At 49.2% G+C, this 20,510-nt stretch overlaps 1 protein-coding gene across 4 annotated transcripts in view; it reads right to left on the reverse strand.

Moving 5' to 3' along the window:
• Srgap3 (SLIT-ROBO Rho GTPase activating protein 3) overlaps positions 1-20,510 on the reverse strand; it is a 227,324-nt gene that overhangs the window by 117,327 nt on the left and 89,487 nt on the right. For all 4 annotated transcript variants that reach the window (XM_010618756.1, XM_010618750.1, XM_010618742.1 and 1 more), the window contains exon 2: positions 2,828-3,020. In XM_010618756.1, the coding sequence (XP_010617058.1) occupies positions 2,828-3,020 (193 nt within the window). The remainder of the gene's footprint in view (positions 1-2,827; positions 3,021-20,510) is intronic.

Consider the following 20,510-nt stretch of genomic DNA (forward strand, 5'->3'; position numbering starts at 1 on the left):
AAAAAAAAAAAAAAAAAAAAAAAAATGGAGGACAGCAGGCTAGAAGGGGGCTCTGTCACCCCGAACTAGGGTGTATGGTAACTGCTATTCATCTAGAGCAGAGCATTTCACGTTGGGTCCTGCAGTGTGCTAGTTTTTGAGGTATTAATACATATTGCAGGGAAAGGAATTCTGTGGTCAAACGGCTTTCAGAAAGAAGCCAACAGGCTTATTCACTGGCAAACTTTTCAGAGCCTTCCGAACACTCATGTGTGTCAGGGATCTAATCTAAGAGGGGTGATAAGAATACGCTATGCTTCCCAAACACAGAAAATTTTCTCTCTCTTCTTTGCTTCCCCCTTCCCCCTTCTTTCTTTTTTTCCCTTCCCTTCTCCTCCGCCTTTTCCTCCTTCTCCTCTTCCCCTTCTTCCCCCATCCCTCTCTCCTCGAGGACAGGTAGGGGGAAGGAACCAGGTCAAGATCCGAGAAGGTTTGCATCTAAACATTAGGAGTTGAGGGTTCCAAGGCCATAGCCACAGAGGCTGGGAGCCTGCCCAACCACACCAACTATAAGCACCTCTAAGCCACATTGTGTCTTGATCGCTAAGCACAGTCCCAGAAAACTACAGGTCCTTGTGCACATATGTGAAATAAATGAAGGACCAGGTGGCCTATTGGGGAAGTCACGCTGGACATCAGGACCCCTGCCTGGATTCTTAAGCCACACGGTTCACTGTATAACCTTGGTAAGAGAAGCCATTCGGTTTTCCTGGTGCCCAGTGTACTGGGGATTGAAACTTCAGCTCCCTCTCTACCTGCCTAGGTTATTGTCACTATTATGAGAAAGCAAGGATGCCATGGTTCTTTGAAAAAGAATCGTTCAAGAAGAGTAAGCTAGAAAAGAAATGTGTGATGCTGCTGTTCTTCAAATATTCCTCCTGCCCCTGGGAGACCCCTCAGCGCCATCATGAAAGCCTTTCTTTGAATCACTCAGCCAGGTGAGGCTACCCCAAAACACAGTACCTACCCAGCAGGGCTTACTAGACTGGAGTGAGGGAACTTCAGTTCTTGACCCTAATTTGCTCTCGGATCTTGGGCAAACCTGTTCCCTTTCTGAGACAGCTCTCTCAGCCGGAATGAACTGCAAGCACCAAGTAAATTCTCCCTTCCCTTCTTTCTTCCTCTTTCTCTCTTCTGCCCTTCCTTCACTTTCCCTTTAGTGTTCATCAGCCTTTCATCACTGTGATCAAAGGAGAGGTTTGTTTTGGCTCCTGGCTTTGGAGATTTCAGGCCACGGGAAGCTCCATGGCTTTTAGGCCTTGGTAACAGAAACATCATTGCAGGAGGGCATGGTGGAGGAAGGGGAAAAGGAGGGGTCAGGGCCAAGACGTGCCCTTCAAAGGCCTGTTCCCAGTGACCACCTTCCTCCAACTGGGCCACTTCTATCACTGTTACTTCCCAATAATGCCACAAAATTATGATCTCCTCCATGGATTAATCAACTGACAGAGTTAGAGACCTTAAAAGCCCCATCTCTGGACACACAAGACTTTTGAGGGGTTCTTTAGATCTAAACCATAACACCTTCCTGCCTTCTTCTCCTTTGTCTTTTTTCTCCCTCCCTCTTCTCCTTTCTTTCCTTTACCCTCTCCTTCCTTTCTTCTTCCTTGTTATTCACAAATCTCCCCTCCACTGGATGAGCTGGGCCCATTACAGTGAAAATAAAATAAGACCCAGACCCTGCCCTCAAGGTAGATTAACCCTTTCAGGAGGCAGCCAGGGACTGCCACTCTACAGGATGAAGGGCCACAGCCCAGCACAGACCCTGTGCAGAGAGCTCCAAAGAAGAGGCGGCTGGGGTCAGTCAGTGCCCTGAGGTCAAGGGTGAATCCAGCCTGTCCTAGGGACTCCCTGAATCCTTAGCCACTGGGGGCTCCATCACCACAGCAGCACAGAGAGAGCCCTCCCCAGCTGCACTGGCCTGGCCACATCCTAATTAGACTTTTATAGAGTGACAAGCAGCCTGGTTGGCCCGACTGCCAGCTGGGGCTCCCATTCCGTCTGGGGGCTCTGCTAATGAACCCAGAAGGGGCTAGTAAAGCTCATTACAGTTGATGCAAAGGAGTAGGGACCTCCTCCCATGTCCCCCCATCCAGCCTCTCCCCACTGTCACACTTCAAATGGGACAGGAACTGATTCCAAACCAAAAGGAAGGGGCAGGGCAGGAGATGAGACCCAAGCTCCCTGTACAGCCTGGCTGGATGGCTGGGGGCAGCCTACTGCTGGCTCCAGGGACAGCTCTGCCAGCTCTGTGGCTCATAGCTGAGGACGCAGACAGGGCCTCTGTGCACTCAGAGCCTGGGTGTGAGAAACTGGGACTGGGAGGATTTGCACATGCTAACTATGGCAGTAAGGCTGGCGAAAGCCTAGAAGCGAAATGCTTCCAGGACTCATTCCATGCAGGTGAAGTCTGAAGGTCATCATGCTGTGTGAACTGGGAAGTGGGCAGGCAGGTGGTACCCAGATGGGAAACAAGGTGACAGGTTCAGGGCATCCTGAAAGAGGTCTTAGCAGGGCAAAAGTGGTGCTAGCTCAACACCTAGTGCTTGGGGTACTACTAATAATACCAGCTACCTTGGGCACGCTCTGTCTATGACAAGTACTCCGCTAAGCTCTCGTTTGCTCTGTGCAGCAGCTTTCTGTGTGGGAGCTATTCCTATCTTCACTTTGGGCATAAAGACAACCGAGGCTCGGGTCTGAGTCCCCTGCAGACCCAGTGCTTTAAAGGATATGCCCTACCTCCTCCACGCCTCACCACCTCTCCCCAGAACCTTGGCCCACTTCTCACTTGAACTGGTGCTCCCGGGAGCTGCGGATTTTGGAGGAGAACCGCTCAGCCAGCTTCTCCAGGCTGCGGGAATACTCGAGCTCAATCTCAGCTTTCCTGCGGAAGAACTCCTGGAGGTCCTGAAGCAGCTGCAGCCGGGACTCGGACTGCTGCTCGAGGCATTTGAACTGCTCCACCAGCTGCGTGCGGATCTCTGCGGAGGAAGCGAGGAGCATCGCGTCAGGCTGCTGCTGTGGGGCAGAGGGGACCCGCCCAGCCGACTCAGCCGTGCGGGTTCAGGCTCTGAGACCAAAGCAGCTCCCTCCCCACAGCCCCACCACCACACAGGGCCTCCGGGCCTTGCTTGGCGAGCATCAGCACAAGATCTGGCGCTCAGTCTGACCCACTGAGTGTCGTCACTAGTTTTTGCCATAACCCCCCACACCACCAGGTAATCATTGTTTCTTCTGCGTGATTTAGTGCACTGACTCACTCTTCTAACTGCCATGAATTGCTTAAAATGAAGAGTTCTGTATCACCACAGCCAAGTGGGAAACCAGGAGCACGTGCAGCCTAGGACACAGGAAATGAGCTCAGTAAAAACAATTTGGTAAAAAGCCTCTCTTTGGGGGAGATAGCCTGCTCCCCCAAAGCCCTCAAGCCTGAGCTGTGAGCTGCTTGTGAACAGGAGGAAAATGGCAGCAGGAGAAACGTAACAGGTGCACTCAGGGCCAAGAGAGCGCTCTTGGGTTTCCCTGCTATTCAAGGCCACATCTGCTGTGTTCTAAATTTCCTTGAGCTCTATGTGTAAACATCTCAAGGACCACCAGAAAAATGAGCCAGCACTTCAGGAAATACTGATGATCAAACCAAGCCTGTGCACCCAGCACAAAAACTGGTGTTAAACATCATAGTAACCACAGCCAGGAACACAGTCACCGCCACGGTCCTTGTGTAGCAACTCCTTCCCAGACACCCACAAGCTCCAGGTAGATCTGTCTCCCCAGGTACTCTGCTCACAGAGATGACCTGCTGGACGACACCCGAGGGCTCCCTTTGCCTGTGCAAGAAGTACAACTCCTCAGCAGGGAGTCCCCGGCCATCACCACCCAGCCCCAAACTCGACTTTTGGTGTTTTTCCCTCTGCAGAGTCTCCAAACTGTTCCAAGTCATCTCAACAGGTCCAATCATACCTGTCCAAAAGTATTCCCTGTCTGACATGGTGACCAGCATCATTTTATCCTCCTTCAAGAAAGGGATCTGCAGGGGCTGGGGATTTAGCTCCTTGGTGCTGCCACCTGCCTCGCAAACACAAGAACTCGAGTTTGATCCCCGGTACCAAGAAGAAAAAAGAAGAAAGGGATCTGCAAACTGCACTAGACCCACTCCAGGGCACAGAGAGTCAGCAGGAAATTGAACTGAGAGCCTGCTTCTACGGTATCCATTCCCACTCTTCCCCGCTCTGCTGACAAAATGCTGCTGTCGTCTACCTTCCCCCTTCCACCTCCCTCTTCCTGTGGTCTTGTTCCCTCTCTGCAGGAAGAAGACCAACATCTTACTCACCCAGCACCCGACTAGAGTACACACCCCCAAAATGTCGAAGCATCTTCAAAGCCAATTCAAAATTCTGGTATTAGCAAATCTTCCTTTAATCAGGGACCATAATCAACCCCTGCTATTCAAGATGTGGCAGGTGGATGAGTGTATCACCATCACAGTGGTCTAAAAAATACAAGTCCACAAATTCACCAGGATGAATACATTAAATACGTGCAGTCTTCTCTACAGCAGTTATACTTCAGTAGAGCTAGAATGAAAGAAACAGAATAACGAGCTCCAGCCCAGACATCCTGAATCAGAATCTGTATTCTAAGGAACCCCTGGGCCATCTGATGCCCTTAAAGCCAGAGAAGCACTGGCACCAGCCACCCTCCCTTCTCACCCTTGGAAGTACTGCCAATACTGTTACAGATTAGATTCAAAATGTGCCCCAGAATTCAGGTGCCGAAGCAAGGTTGGCACCTGATGAACTTTTGTAAAGCACTCGGATCACGCGTGATGGCTCCAGAGCATCAGTGAATCAATCCTGCGAGGAGATGCTAATTTAATGGCACCATCGGAAGGCGACAGAAATAGGAAGTGGGGCCTAAATGAAAGGAATGGATCAGGGAAGCATTGATCATGGGGACCACGCCTAGTTCCTGGCCCCTCCTCTCTGCTTCCTGGCTGCCTTGAGGCAAACAGCTTTCCTCCACCATCATGATTGTCCTGCCTCACCACAGGCTTAATGGGGTGGAGCCAGCTGACCAAGGACTGAAACTGAGCCAGAATAAATCTTTTCTCCTCTAAGCTGCTATTCTGAGGTATTTGGCCATGGCAATGAAAAGCTAACACATTCGCAGTGTTTTGTGTTTAGTGGTTTGTCAAATGTATAAAATATTACTGTTACTCTGATTAACTATGTATTAGTGATCATCGCAATAATAAATTGAAAGGCAGATCCGTAGAATTGTGTTGTAAAAAGGGCCATTTTCAAAATGTCTGCTTTGATTTACATGTATATTTTGGGTAAAAAGAAGTATGATAATCAATAAAAAGATTTTGGGTGTAAATATATATTAAGATATAAAGTCTGTGAAGAAATTTGAAGACAGGGGTTGGGGATTTAGCTCAGTGGTTTCACTGCCTGCCTTGCAAGCTCAAGGTCGCAAGTTTGATCCCTGGTACCAAAAAAAGAAAGAAAGAAAGAAAAAAGAAAAGAGAAAGAAAGAAACTTGAAAATTGTGACTTCAAGAAAATTTTAAAAAGTAAAAAGTGTGAACTTTTTTCTTGTTTCTGTAATTCTGATGGAGGCTGGATTACTGCTGTATTATGGTATTTATACCATACCCTGGCAAAGCCCTCATGGATATATACTCAAAAGAAACCAGTACTTATGCTGCCCCCAAATTTGTACAAGAATAAGAGCTTTTAGCCAGATATTAGAATCAACCCCAAGTGCCCAGTAAGAGTAGAAAGGATGTAAGCATAAGATACTTTTAGTGGAATTTTATACAATAGTCAAAAAGAAAGATTTTGGGGAGCCTAGGATTTAGCTCAGTGGCACTGCACCTGCCTCTCAAGTGCAAGGTCCTGAGTTTGATCCTGATACCAAAAAAAAGAAAAGAAAAGAAAGACTTTTGTATATACAGCAACATTCCTGAAGTCAATACACCTTATGGTGACCAAAAGTTGCCAGAACAGATGAGGTAATGAAAAGGTATTTTATGGTGGCAGAGGTGGAGAAGTGACTATTCTAGGATGCTGTGGACTAAGCAGGGAGCAGTGTGTCTTCCAGATGGCTGGAGATGGCCCACACCTTGCTCTGAGTAGTACGACACTGACTAAAATGTGTTGAGCTGCACATTTACAATGGGTACATTCTTCTGCATCCATGTGATACTTCAATAAAAAGATAAAGTAAAGGGTTCTATGTTATTTGGTTTCCATTTGATATATTTTTAAGCACGGTATAATGTTATTCCAAAATGTCAATAGTCAAACCATCGCAGAAATAGATTCTTTGTGGCTAAAGTTAGAATGAAATATTTTACATGCCAAGTTAAAATGTGTGAAGTGTAAGAAGTCTTGTCCCCAAAAGAGTTCTTTTAGAGGGTCACACACACACTACACACCCGCCCATTCACCGATGCTATGGTTTATAAATGGATGTCCCAAAGCCTTGTGTGCATATAGGTAGGGCTTTGGGGGGGTGACTGGATCACAGGGGTGTGATAGCCATCAGTGGATCAGTGCACTGAGGAGTTTGTAGTTAAAGATGATGTTGGAAGGTGAAGCCTGGTTGGAGGAAATGTCACTGAGGGCGTGGCCTGGCAGGGTCTATCTCCCTCCTCCTTCCTTGATCCCTTCTCTGCCTCCTGCTATCACACCACAGACTGTTTCTCCTCTTCCCTGCCCTTCGGCCAGGCTGCCCTGACTCAGAGCCAGATGACTATGACCTAAAACGTCTACAAACTGAGAGCCAAAATAAACCTTTCTTCCTTAGAGTTGTGGGTCTCAGAAATGAGAAAGTAACTAAAACAGGCACACACGCATTATACATACCATACATAGGATAAACGCACCATACAACACACCACTTTTTTTTTTTTGTGGTACCAGGGATTGAATTCAGGTCCTTGCACTTGTGAGGCAGGCATCAGAACCACTGAGCTAAATCCCCTGCCCAGATGATCTGGGTATCATCTGCTCTGCAGATGAGAAAGCAAAGGCTTTACATGAACTAAATCAGGGACCTGTGCAATCAGGCTTTGCTCCACAAACCACCCAGGCCTGCCTGCTAGGTGGCCACTGGTTGTCAGGGATGCCACTTCCCCGAGGCCAAGCCCAGCCAGGCCAGCACGCAGCACAAAGATGCTTTCCAAATATGGTTCAAATTACTCTCAGACCCTTCTCTGTCACAAGGGTCTCGATAACCGCTGCTGGCATTTAGAGAGCACATCATTTGTTCCAGGTCTGGCACTGAGTTCCAGGGAGGCTTCTCTCACACAGTGGGGCACAGCACCCCTCAAGGGTGCTGTAGTGAGTGGTCCCCGCTTTTTCCCCAGAGTGAGGAAGTGGAGGCTCAGGGGACGTCCCCACCCCGGGACCCTAGCAGCTGGTACATAGGAATCACACCCAGACCCCTCAGGGGGCAGCAGTGTTTATGACACTGGGATAATTGAAGTTCCAGTATATCTATGTGGCCTTGTTTTGTGGATTAGTCTTGTTTCCTACAGTAAAGCAAATCAAAACCACTCTCATCCATCTGTCTCCTACCTCTTGCATCCTTATAACAAGATGGCGATCAGGAGAGATGTTTATTAGAAATAAACAACAGCCGCAGCCACTGTCTCCTCCTTAAAGGGCAGTCAGGAGCTAGCATTCTCATATTTTAGAGGAAACCTCATGGATCACACCACGGTGACAGCAGACCATTTGGAGGGAGCAGAGACACCCCCCAAGTCACGCAGCAAGCTGGAGCCTTCTAGCAGGGCCGCACACGCTTGCTTCCAGAAGCTGGGATGGCAGAGCCGAGTCTTTCTAGTAAGTGAGGCCTGGCAGCAGAACCCACACCTCCCACCCTGCGCTTAGCCCTGACTCCTGACTCCCTGCCAGGCTGCTGAAAAGAGCCTATGTGGGATTGGCCTTCCTCCTTGAAGATTTCAGAGAGAAAGAGAAGGGAAGACAAAACAGAACTGTTCCCAAGGGTTAGTCTTTGTCCAGCAGACGTTCCTCTCGGGGGACAGATCCAGCCACTAGCCAGCATTAAATGACAGAAAAATAAAAAGGGCTGTGGTAGGAGAGAGTAAGAGGTTAGAAAGTTGGAGCCACCTTTGATCTCTGAACCCTAGAGCCAAAGACACCCTCGCTGATCTCTTATTGTGGCCTCCTCCTTTCACTGACTAGGCCATGAGGCCCAGAGAAGGGGCAGATGTGATGAGCAGCATCACCATTATGGTATCGTACAGGAATCTCACTCCCCTCAAAGTCTTCATCTCTGCACCTCTCCTTCTTTCTCCCCTTCTCTCCCCAACCCCAGTGGCCACTGACCTTTTCCTGTCTCCAGAATTTTGCCTTTGCCACAATGCCATATAGTAGGAGTTACACAGCAGATAGCTTTTTCAAGTTGACGTCTTCCACTTAGCAATATGGACTGAGTAATTGCCCTTGACTTTCTGTGGCTCAATAGCGCATTCCTTTTTTATTGCTGAGTGATATTCCCTTATATGGAATGAGAGTCACAGTTGGGTTATTCATTTACCTGTTGAAGCACATGCCAGTTGCTTCCAATTGTGGATGATTCTGAATAAGCTGCTATGAAGGTCTGAGCACACGTTTTTGTGTGAACAAAAATGTTTAACTTATCTGGGTAAATATCCCTTTTAAAAAGTTAATTGATTGCCAGGTGTGGTGGTGCATGCCTGTAATTCCAGCACTCAGTAGGCTGAGGCAGGAGGATCACTATGAGTTTGAGACCAGCCTGGGCTCCATGGTGAGTTTCAGGTCAGTCTCAACTACATAGTGAGACCCTGTCTCAAAAAACCATTTTATTTTGTAGAGCAGTAGTTTATAGGGAAAAATAGAATTGTACTTTTAAAAAGAAAAAGTAGGACACTTTTATTAGATTCATAAATTCAAAAGATAGAAGAGCATAAAGAGAAGTCCCTCTCCCACCCCTGTCCACCAACCACCTCGTTCCCTTCCAGGCAGGCCGTCTGGTCCCAAGTACCTGCGCATCTACCAGAAACGACACATTTCTTCCTAGGTACAGGTTGTGTACTACAAGTGTACTATTGCCCCGTTGGGAGACCTATTGTAATGCACCACTCAGAGCTCCTGCCCTACCTTATCTTTTAAAACCACGGCCTTGCATTGAGAATCCCTCATTCTCTTGCACAGCATTGTAAATTCCCCCATAAAATCTTTAGCCAGTTCCCTTTATTGCACGTGGACGTTGTTTGTAGTCTTTCGCTGTCAGCACAACACTGAAGAATAATGACGTACATGTGTCTTTCTGCATACGCACAAGACTGACCTCCCTCCGGAGGAAAGGGCTCTTTCAAAATCAAAACATCTTAACTGACACATGGTAGCTGTGCGTGCTCTGGGAGTGCAGAGTGGCATCCATGTGTGCCGATCGAGGGCACATTCACAGGGTGGAACCACCAGATCTGAAGGCATTGACATTAGGGTTTCGAAATTGCTTGGAGCACCCTGCCAGGACGTTAGGCCTGTACTTAAGTAAGAAATTTATGAGAGGGTTACAGGGACTGTTTTAAAAGCTGAACTAGAACCTTGATGCCAAACCTGTGGGTCTGGTTCACAGGACTGACCAGTTGGGAATGCCAACTTCCCCAGAGGCCTCTGTTCTTAGCCCGCAAATGGTCCCCTGGGTGGAAAGAGGGGCCAGAGCACACCCACAGGAGCAAAGTGAGGTGCAGCTTTGCAGACCCCAACCGGTTCTAATTCTTGAGCCCTGTCCTGAAAATACCATGACTTTCCTGGCACCCCTGGGGTGGAGAGGCCTCATTCACTGACTGGAATCACCCTGAAGATTAGCAACCAGTGAGCACTGAACTGCTCAGGCCCCTTGCCTGTCCTCTGCATTGTAGGTTTCCACCACACAATGCGAAGGAACCACGTGGTATGTTACAGCTGGCGGTGCCTCCTCACCCTATGTGCACGCTGATCTGGCCATCGTGCTAGTGATGTCCTAGGAGGCTAGTAGGGTTTTCACTCCTCTTCTGGAGACCCAGGGTCACACAGAGAGGGGCAGAGCCAGGGCTCACAACCAGTGTAGGCAATGGAAACCAACCTCCCCTGATCACTAGGTCAGGGTGCTTCCCCTGGAGGGTCCCAGCACCTTCCCTTTCAGAAATTATGCCACGCCCCTCTGTCATCTCAGAGTCGTGGCCACAGCGCCTGGACCTAACTGTCCTCATACCCATCCACGGCCCTCCTGCACTTACAGCAAACACAGCAGGCTCCAGCCCACCTCCCCCAGGACTGGAGTGCTGACCCTCCCGCGTGCTCAGCTGGGAGACCTTGGCCAGATTTCCTCATTTCCCTGGGACTCAATTTCCTTTGCACGATGGAGGCAGTAATAATCTGCCTCGCTCCATTGTTAGGAGGACATAACGAATGATAGAGAGAAAGTTCTGAGCACGGCGCCTCGACCTCTCGCCACTGTGCTGCTTCCCACAGCAGCCACGTGCCAGATCTGGCTCCGCAAATTTAATTAAAATCTAAAATTCATTTCTCTGTCACATGTGCCACATTTCAAATTCTCAAAGTCACACGTGGCTTATGGCTACCATATCACAGAATATTTCCATTGTTCTGGAAACTTCTATCGGACTTCACTGTATTCAAGGCATAATACAGGTTAGCCCTGATTAGCATTTATTATGCCTGCTTTCTGTGGCTAGTCCTCATTTCGTCAAGAGGAAGACAAGGGCTTAAAGAGAGAGCTATACACACCCCATCCAGCAAGAGCACATGTGAGCCCCGGGAACTATGGAGGGTGGGAGACTCATGGCCCAGCCCACAGCCTGGCAGCCCGCAGAAGGGCTCTGTCCTCCAACTCCAGCCCAGGGAAAGTGCCGTGGCCCAGGGCAGACCCAGCAGAGCCACATCATGAGGACAAATGCCATCTGCCAGGTATCCACTGGAGCTGTGGCAGGCAAGTCACTCTGTCCTCTGAACTGTCTTCCCTCTGCAAGGGAAGGTAGCTTAGCTCTTCTCGTCCTTCAAGGTCGTAGCCAGTGTCCGACGAGAAATGACGCACAGAGCATGCTGGGCACTTCGTGGATCCTGGGCAAGAGGAGGTAGCCTGACAAGTGGGAAGGGTGTACACTTGGGCTTTAGGGCTGTCAGCCCATGCTCCAAATCTCATCACCCCTCGGAGTCACTTGGGTCCTCTGAGTGTTCTCTCGTTCTGCCAGACAAGCAATAACATCTTCCTGGTCGACTGCCAAAAGGGTGCAAGACGGTGAGCTCAGAGAGCACCTCACTGGGTTCCTGGCACGTAGGGAAGCCACAATAAACAAACCATCTCTGCAGCTGTAAGTAAGCAAGGGAGTGCAAGGTGCAAAGGCATCCACAGCCCAGGATGTGGGCTGCTTTACCCACAGCCACCCCTGCTCTTTCTCTGGCCTCCCTGCAGCCGTGAGGCGATTCCTCAAGGCGACCCCAGGTTCTACGCAGCCAGATGCTGGGGCACCAGCACTGCATGGTCCAGTGATGCCATTGTCCCAGTAATGGGGGAGTACCCCTGGGAGTGGACGCATGCCCGTCCCTTCCAGGTGTCTCGCCGCAGACCCTGGCTGGGTCCTGGTGCCTTGCACTCTATGGTGTCCCTCTCCAGGATGTCTACCAGTGACATCGGCCCCTCTTTTATTAACCTTTCCTGAGCCAAGCTTGTTAGCATCCACTGCCACTTCAGATCGTGGTTGAGAAGGAAGTGGGTGATACATCACTGCACAGATGAGAAGATGAGGCCAAAGAAAGGAAAGGCAGTGTCTGATCACAGCCCTCACATCGGGCTCGCCTGACTCCGGAATCCACAGCAGCTCTGCCAGGCACCACACAGGCTCAGCGCTGCTCCGCAGGGCTCCCAGAGTCAGGCCCAGAACAGAGCCTGGATTGCCTCACTCAGCCCTGACAAATGGGCCACTGGGTGCTGCAGGGCCAACAGCTGGATTCAGAATTAGGCTTGGCTGAAACTGAACTGTGTGCTGCAGAGCAAGTCAGTTACGTTCCCTGAGCTTTGCTTTGCCTCAATGGAGAGACAACGACCAGAGACATATGGAGCTCAGTGCTTCCCACAGGCTCTGGTCATCTGTGGCACAGCCTTAAGGGGCAGCTTCCCACTGCAGAGGAGGAGAATGAGGAAGTGGAACGACTTGCTTAATTCCACCTAAACATTAAGGAGGTTTTTGCTGCATATTGTGTGCCACTCGCCAGAGATGTTGCCGTACTTATAATGGCAAGGCGGCCAGGTTTCTACACTCATCTTTAGCCCCTTCACAGTTACTCAGGGAGAAGCAAAACACACCAACTCCTGTGGCATCCATGAAGTGATCACATCTGTGCGCAGCTTTCCAGGAGTGTGGCACACATGCAGGGAAGGCACTGTGTGAAATGACTGGCCCACCCCACTGTGTTTCCCCACTGCTCAGATAGGAAACAACTAACACATGAAAAAACAAGTCATCTGACAATAATGAGGATGACGGTGTCAACAGAAGAAACTTCCTCTATGAAGAGCAAATGCTCTATGAAGGGCCTTGCCACTGGGCAGACACATAACGGCTAAGAGAAGGGAGACAAGAGCCTTCCCCTTCCCCCATGATTAAGAGCAGAGGCCCAGGCCCTACTCGGACTGATAAGACAGGAAGCAGTTGGCAAAAAGCACAGTCATGGCAGTTTCCCATAGCATCTGTGCTGTGTCCAAATAATAGCCAGAGTGGAGCCAGGCTTCCTCCTACCAGAGGCTCTGAGTTACCACAGGCTACGATCGATTTATATCCATGGCTCTGCTGCCCACTGGTCCTTGAAGGATCAGATGCATTTAAATGGAACAGATCAGAATTCATTAACGTCCAATCTCCAGCTGTGTCCTCTGACTGAGGATGCTTCTCTCTGTTTTCAATCCTACCTTCCCCTAAGTACCAACACCAAAATCAGAACTGAGGTCCATCTTGGAAGCTTCTAAGTCTTTTCCAGACTTCTCAGCCACCTGCCCAACACACCATCTCTAAAGACCACTGGTCCCGTACTTAACAGTGCTTTAAATCACCTCACTTTTCTAGGGAATTCTCCCTGGCTCCACCACAGATGGAAAGCCCACATCACTTGCCACGAACGAGAGGTTACCAAACATCAATACAGCAGGCACAAAATAATGTTATTAAGTCTTACCAAGATTCCACTGGCTTGAGGTTGGTTTGGTTTTTGTTTGCTTTATGTTTTGTTTTGTTTGATAAAATGAGTTTGGCCAGGTTCAGAAGAAGTGTTGAAGATATGCTGGCATCGAACAGACCTTGGTCTGTAAGGTAATCAGAGGGGGTGGAAGGAGAACTAAAGAGGAAACAGCTGTTTCTGCAAGTTAGTTTTACTTGGTTCTGTCCCTATAGACCATCAATAGTATTTATCCTTCACTTCAGGAAACAGTAATGGTCCAAGCCATCGATGCCCAGAAGGGAAAGCTAACTAGGCAGCCTCCTTGCAACGTGGGGCCAAAACCTGGGGCTCCCAGCAGCTTGGCCAGTGCTCAGCTTTCTGCCCACATCCTTTCTGTCCAGTCATTATGAGAGGTGATTAGGAGCATAGCAGCCAAATCTGCCACCAAGTTAGCACCTCATAAACTTTTTTAAGACATAGGGTCTTGCTACGTTGCCCAGATCAGCTTCAAATTCCTGAGCTCAGCCTCTTGCGTAGCTGGAATCACAGGCATGCGCCATCGTGCCTGACTATGGATGTTGTTTTCAGTCAGACAGTTTGCGGTAACTTGCTACAGCAACCATTGGAAACGAATGCAATGTCCATTACACCACTTCAAAAGCTCTAAAGAACTACAGAAACTTGTCTAAGGGTGAGTAGCACAGGGGTGCACCCCCCTCAAGCATTTGATGACCACCTACTAAATCTGTGTGAGGAGGCCGAGGATCTGAGATAGAAATAGGTACACAGTACAGATCCTGCCCTCAAGAGCTCCCACGGGGCAGGAGTATAAGGCATACATAGGTGATGAGAGTACTTAACAACAGGAAGAGGAATGGTCTCCCGTCCAGGCCCACAGACATATGTGTCGACACAGCATAACCACTGTACACACAAAGGGGTCGGTTAAATGACCCTGGCACATCTGAGCAATCACCTCCTTCCGAGGTTCAATTTTATGGCTCGTAGGAGCAGTCTACGCCTTGGGAAACGCCCGTGATCTATTTTAAATGATAGAAGTAAGTTACAAAACAAGGATTATGGTTTCATTTTCCCAGAACATAGCTACCAGCACAGAGGAAAAAAACTGAAGGACATACATCAAAGTATTAACCGTGATTCTCTTTAGAGAGTGGGATTAAAAATTAACTAATTCCATCAGTGAACACTTAGCCTGTATGTCAAGCTATGGCTTGACAAACTTCTTCCATAAGGAGCCAGAGGATAGTAAGTCTGTTAGGCTCTGTAAATCATACAAGCCCTGCTGCAACTGCTTAGTTCTGCCCTTGTGGGACAAGAGGGGCCATAGACAGTACAGAAATGAATGTGCGTGGCTGTAATAACAAAACTTTATTTACAAAAACAAGCAATGAGCCAGAGGCGGCCTGTGGGCCTTAGGTTGCTCAGTCCTATACTAATTGATGTGGTTTTCTACATCGTCCACCTCTTCTATATTGCAGACACTATTCCTCTGATATGAGGAGGGGCAGAAAATTGCTGGAAACACTCGATATTAATGGGCCCTGAGAAGGCCACAGTTGTGCATATTAGGGTAGCATCTCCTCCTGGGGTGATAATCCCAAATATTCCCAAGGGTTGGGCAGGAACCAAACTGGGACCAGAGACCTGGTATAAAATAAAACAAAAGGCCTAAAATAATTGAGTCAAAAATCACATACTCATAATGCTATGACTGCTAAATATAAACCACCATGGAAGCTTCAGCCTATGAATCCAGGACCTCCTCCCAGCAAATTGCACTTTACCCAGTGCGGACCCTGATGGTTCAAACCCCAAGCAGGGTGACACCACCATCCCAAAGCCATCTTCATTGTCACCCCATAAAGTTACCCTAAAGTGCCCAGCCCATGCAAGAGCTACTGATCTGTGTGCATTCACCTGAAAGTGGAATGCTGGATAAAGAAGCTGGCCCTTGTGATGAGAATGTCACAGGAGAGGATACTGAAGGCCGTGGTGTAGTTCCGGTTTTGAATACACACTGCAGCTCTTGCTCCCAGAGGCTTCTGTGGGATGCGAGGTCACCACAGCCGGCTGTGTGATCTGTGTTTCCAAAGCCACATGAGTTCAGATCTATGAACTCATCCTGGCAACTTTGCAAATTCTTGCCAATTGATTTTTGGAAAGGGGAGAATGAGAAAGAAAAAGGATCTGATATCAGGCTCGTGAGTGTGTGTGTGTGTGTGTGTGTGTTTGTGCTTTATTTTTCAACCTTGGAATACTCTATGAAGGTTTTCAAAGGGAGCCTCCCTCCATTTTATCACAGGAGCAGAGTTTTGGGTTTAGAGGTCAGTGAGTGGGGCCTGGTTGTTTGAATAAGTCTTCATTTTACAGTGCACACCAATCAAGTCTTGACAGTCATCGTTATCATATGTTGTCAGTCCGTGAATTGTTAAAATCAACTCTTTAGGGGAACTTTTCTGCCTTTGGGATAGAGTGAGGCAAGGCACAATAAAATACTAAGCCCAACAAACTTTGAAGAAAAGCCTCAAGGGAAAAATACAAATTGTTATGGTTGCCTAGTGGCTTGATAATAGGTTAGAAGTCTTGGAGCAAATAATGTCAGAATATGCATATTTCATGATCTGGTAAATGTATGTGTTGGTCAGCCTTCCATTACTGTAACAAGTACCTGAGATAAATCAACTTGCAAAGAGGAAAGGTTTGTTTTGGCTCACAGTTTCAGAGGCTTCATGGTCACTTGGCCCTGTGGCCTTTGCAGACATCATGGTGGGAGCACACAGCACAGGAAACTGCCTACCTCATGGTGGCCAGGAAGCGAAAAACAAAAATAGCAAGAGCTAGAGTCCCACTTCCCCTTCAAGGCCATGCCCCAATGACCCAACTTCCTCCCCCGCCCAGGCCCTACCTCCTAACTAAACGTTCCACACCTTCTGACACCTTCTGTGGCCTGGAAACCGATCCTTCCTTCCATGGTCTTTGAGGACAGTCAAGATTTAAACTATAGCTGGCTATTTCATGCTCCAATTCTTATGTGAGAAATGAGTTCTGAGTTAGCTCCAGTCCTGCCTCATGGCCCTAGCTTCCTATGTGGACTGGGATCAGTGATACCTATGAATCATGATGAAATTAATTCAGAGATAGATTCATACAAGCTGAAAATGAGCATAGAAGTTCACTTGTCCACTCACCAAGTGGACAAAGCTCAACCAAAGAGGAGAAGCTTACCACTCCCCCATAGACTCTGCCTCTCCTGAAGTTTCAGCAAATCTCAACCATCAGGCTGAAGTGTAATTGTTCCCACTGGGCTCAGAACAAGCACTTATTTCCCCAGTACCAATCTGTGTATCCTTAGCGTGCAGTATGGAACTCTGTGCCAGGTGCCTGTTTCATGCTTGGGTCCTGTTATTGAAGAGGAGAAGCACCTGTGCTTATTAACACATCACTTGGCAGCACAGTATAGCAGGTGCTTTCTGCCCAGCTTTGGTGAGCACATTGCTCTTGTGTCCTAATGAGAACCAAGCTTGGGGCCTCGAATCCTATAGAAGGTTGGGGGGTTGCATCAAGGTCCACCTCGTAACTGGCCCACCAAGCCCATTGAGTGTCAACTGCTGGGCTATATCTTGGTCTGATGCACCTCTGCACCCCACTTTGGCTGCACTCAGGTTAGATGCTCAGTGGTTTAGAGGCATCACCTCCTGGCCAAGGTGCCCACCGGCAGCACCAATCGAGTGTGCAGACCACACACACACACTCCCGCCTTCCCCTTCCTTCTCCCATGGCCTCTCCTCAGTCTTCCCCAGCACCACAGTGGGCTGCCCAGGACAGCCTACTGTGGCCAGGACACAGCACCCACAGAGTCTAACTTCCGAGCACAAACTTGTTCCCTTCCCTGAGACGCTTCTCCCTGCTCCCTCCTGAACAGGGTGGTGCTGATGCTGGCACTGGCTCACCCAGGAAAAGAATTCTGCATTCTAGTTTCCAGCACCAAGCCATTGGCACTCTGAAGGCATTTCACAGAGGCAGATGTGTAAAGTGTGGCCAGGGATTACAACGGGGGCACACATGCCCACTTCAGCCCTTCCCTTCCACTGCCTGTCTTGGAGCACTGTGTAGAAGCTATGATCACTGCCAGGCTCTGGGGAGATGGTCCAGCTCAGGCCCAACCTGCAGGAAGTCAGCCTGAATTCCGTCCTGCAGAGTCCATGACAGCTGCCACTGCGAGGTGCACCCTGCCAAGCTACTGCCCACCTGGCCTGCCAGCACTGCCCTGCTGTGGCCGTGTCACCACATCTTCTCTGAATGCTAGACACCAACCACTGCCTTCCTCCTTTACCTATACCTTGTCCCACCTGTCACCAGGTCCTCCTGCTCCATTCCCCAGCACATCTCTCCATCTCCACAGCCACCACCCCAGAGAACATCCCCAGCATCTCTGATCTATATACCCACCAGAGCCTCCCAACTGGCCCCACGTCTGTTTTCCACGTAAGTCTTTTAGCAGCGTTTTCCAGTTTCTCAAATCAATTCTTTGGAAAGGAACATCTACTACAGCAGGTTCCCATCTAGCCCTTCAATGGATTGCCGTCACTGTTGGAGTAATGACTAAAATGTGAATGTGCTTTTGGTTAATAGCAAAGCCTTCATGTGGGCCTCACAACCTGACTTGATGTGCTCTCTCTCCCCTACACAGCCTCCCCTTGTTCATTGGCCCCTCGCTCACTGGCATCCAGCTCTCTGGCCTTCTCTCTTCTCCTGAACACACCAAATTCTTTCCTGCCTCAGGGGCTTTGTACTTGCTGACTCTCCCACCTGGAATCACCTTCTTTTCTCTCCACCTCTGCCCCTGTCCTGTCTAACTTCTATTCATCCTCAGTTCTTAGCTACGGAAGCTCAAGTTTATAAAAATCTAGTAACTGCTTCATGGTGTTGCTAAGAATGTTGTGTGAGATTACACATTCAAAGTGCTGGTCAAGGCTCCTGCGTATTCAGTTAGTTACATTTGTACTACACCTGTTTAAATTTGAAAAGTAATTGTGATTTTTGCCTGCATATTCTCTTTCTTATCTAAGTTGTTTGCTTTATCTTAAACAGAATGCTCAGAAAGGACACAACAATTTTCTTGACTCTACCTAAACCTGGATATTTCACAAACACCTTCCTCTCTATTCCATATAAATTTTAATGTTTTATTCAAATACTCACAATCCTCCTTCCTCCTAACACAGAGGACCCAGTTCTCATTTAACTTTCTATTTCTGCAGCCCATCAGTCTTTTATCCATTTGGGTAACATTTAGTAGCTTCTGCCAGGCTCTGTGCAGACCTCCGTGGGGTAGACACAGGCTGTCCTCGAGGAATTCAGCAGAGGCTGATGGGTATAACAATTGCATCACAGTGAGCCAGAGCAGGGGTCTGCACACCCGGAATGGATCACAGGGGAGCAGGGAGAGCGAGGCTGCCCCGAGCGCAGAGCCAGTCCTCCAAGGATGGGGGATCAGGCACCAGAGAGGGAAGAGAGAGCAGAGAAGGTGTGAGGGCAGGGTGGGGGTGCAGAGGCCTCGGGCCCTAGAAGTCCACCGCCGTACAGTGCAGCAGTGAGTTGTGAGCGTAGGAGACCAGAGTAAGGAGACTGCTTAGGTGGCTACTGCAACACCACAGCTAGCGTGGGAAGCTCAGGGGAGAGCTACTCACACAGCCCCTTCCACTGGGCAATGTCCCACAGTCACTCGGCTGGAGTCTGGCTCGTGGCACTCCAAGAGAGTCACAGGCCGGGCTCTTCACTCAGGGCTGCAGTTCGCATCTTGGGGGTCTCCCAAAGGCTGGGGGTGAGGTTTGGTCCTAGCCTAGTACTGTGGAAGGGGTGGAGTCGTAAGTGAGGGTGCCTAGTGGGAGACCCTGCTAGGGCCTATGGGAGCCTTGCTCCCCTCCCACTTTCCACATCCCACCCACCCAAGAGGAGAATGGCTTCGCTGTAGCACACGCTCCCTTCCCGATGGGGCCAAGTGGGCATGGACTGAAACCTCCGAAACCGTGAGCTACATTAACCTAACTCTTCATAAGCTGGTTATCCCAGCTGTTTTATTACAGTAACCCCACTGAGGGTCTTGCAGTAGAGGTCACAAGTAGCATTTTCCTCCCCTCACTCCTTCTTCTGGTACTGCGAGTGAACCCAGAGCCTTTGCATTGAGCTACATCTCCAGCCCTTTTTGATTTTTTATCTTAAGATAGTGTCTTACTAAGTTGCCCAGGCTGGGCTTGAACTTGTGATCCTCCTGCCTCAGCCTCCTACTAGAGTGCCAGGATTACAGGAGTGCGCCACCTCACCCACTTACAGCGTTTCCTTTATGGTGTCCCAGTGCTGGTGTTGACAGAGGGAGTGACGTGCTTTGTTGTTGCTGCTGCTGCTGCACCAGCAGGGAGTTTCCAGCCCCAGCTGCAAGCAGAGGTCTATGCATGTGACCCCAGCAGCAATGTGTAGGACTATTTCACACCACACTGAAAAGGAAGTTTATTAGGAAAATGTGGCTTCTAAGTAAAATATAAAATATGCCTCATCCATGAGTTCCTACTCCTGCCTCCAAATCAGTTACCTTATGGAGGGGTGGTGAAATTTCATGACAAAGTTTGTCAGAATGAAGACTTCTTCTGTACTTTAGGGTGGAACAAGGATGACTCTGGGGAAGCACAGTCTAAAGGGGACATGGTGACTCCCTAAGGGACGCAGCCAGACCACACCAGGACCCAGCACTGGAATGGAAGCAGTCATCCCTCAAGGACAGCCCAGCAGGGTTGGAGAAGGCTCTCTGCCGGGGATGCGAGGCAGGAAGTGTTTGCAAGGTGAAGCTGAAGTTCAGAGAGATCAGATCGCTCACTCAGATCCAACCCCCTTTTCTGCCGTCCTGCTTGGCAAAGACGAGCTGCTTTCTGCTCTAGCCCCCTCGTGGAGGACAAAAACATAGGATCCTGGCAGCCACCGGAGAAATGAGATGAGGGATCAGTAGGTCAGGGTTTCACTGTTCACCAGCTCCCAACCCCGTTTTCCCGCAGTTTCACACAGATCCTCTCTCCCGTAAGTCCAGAGGAGCTTCTGGACGAGGAAACTGAGGCTCAGTTAAGGAGCTCCTAGAGGCCTCTGGCTCCCCAGTGCTGTAGCCAGCTCAGCCACCCTGCCCCACTCCCAGACCTCAGCTGCCTCGCCTGCCGCTCATGAGCGCGGCACATCCCCAGCTCCAGGACAG

The sequence above is a fragment of the Fukomys damarensis genome, unplaced genomic scaffold (assembly GCF_012274545.1).
Source record: "Fukomys damarensis isolate Sample0158 unplaced genomic scaffold, DMR_v1.0_HiC HiC_scaffold_24, whole genome shotgun sequence".
Lineage (NCBI taxonomy): Eukaryota > Metazoa > Chordata > Mammalia > Rodentia > Bathyergidae > Fukomys > Fukomys damarensis.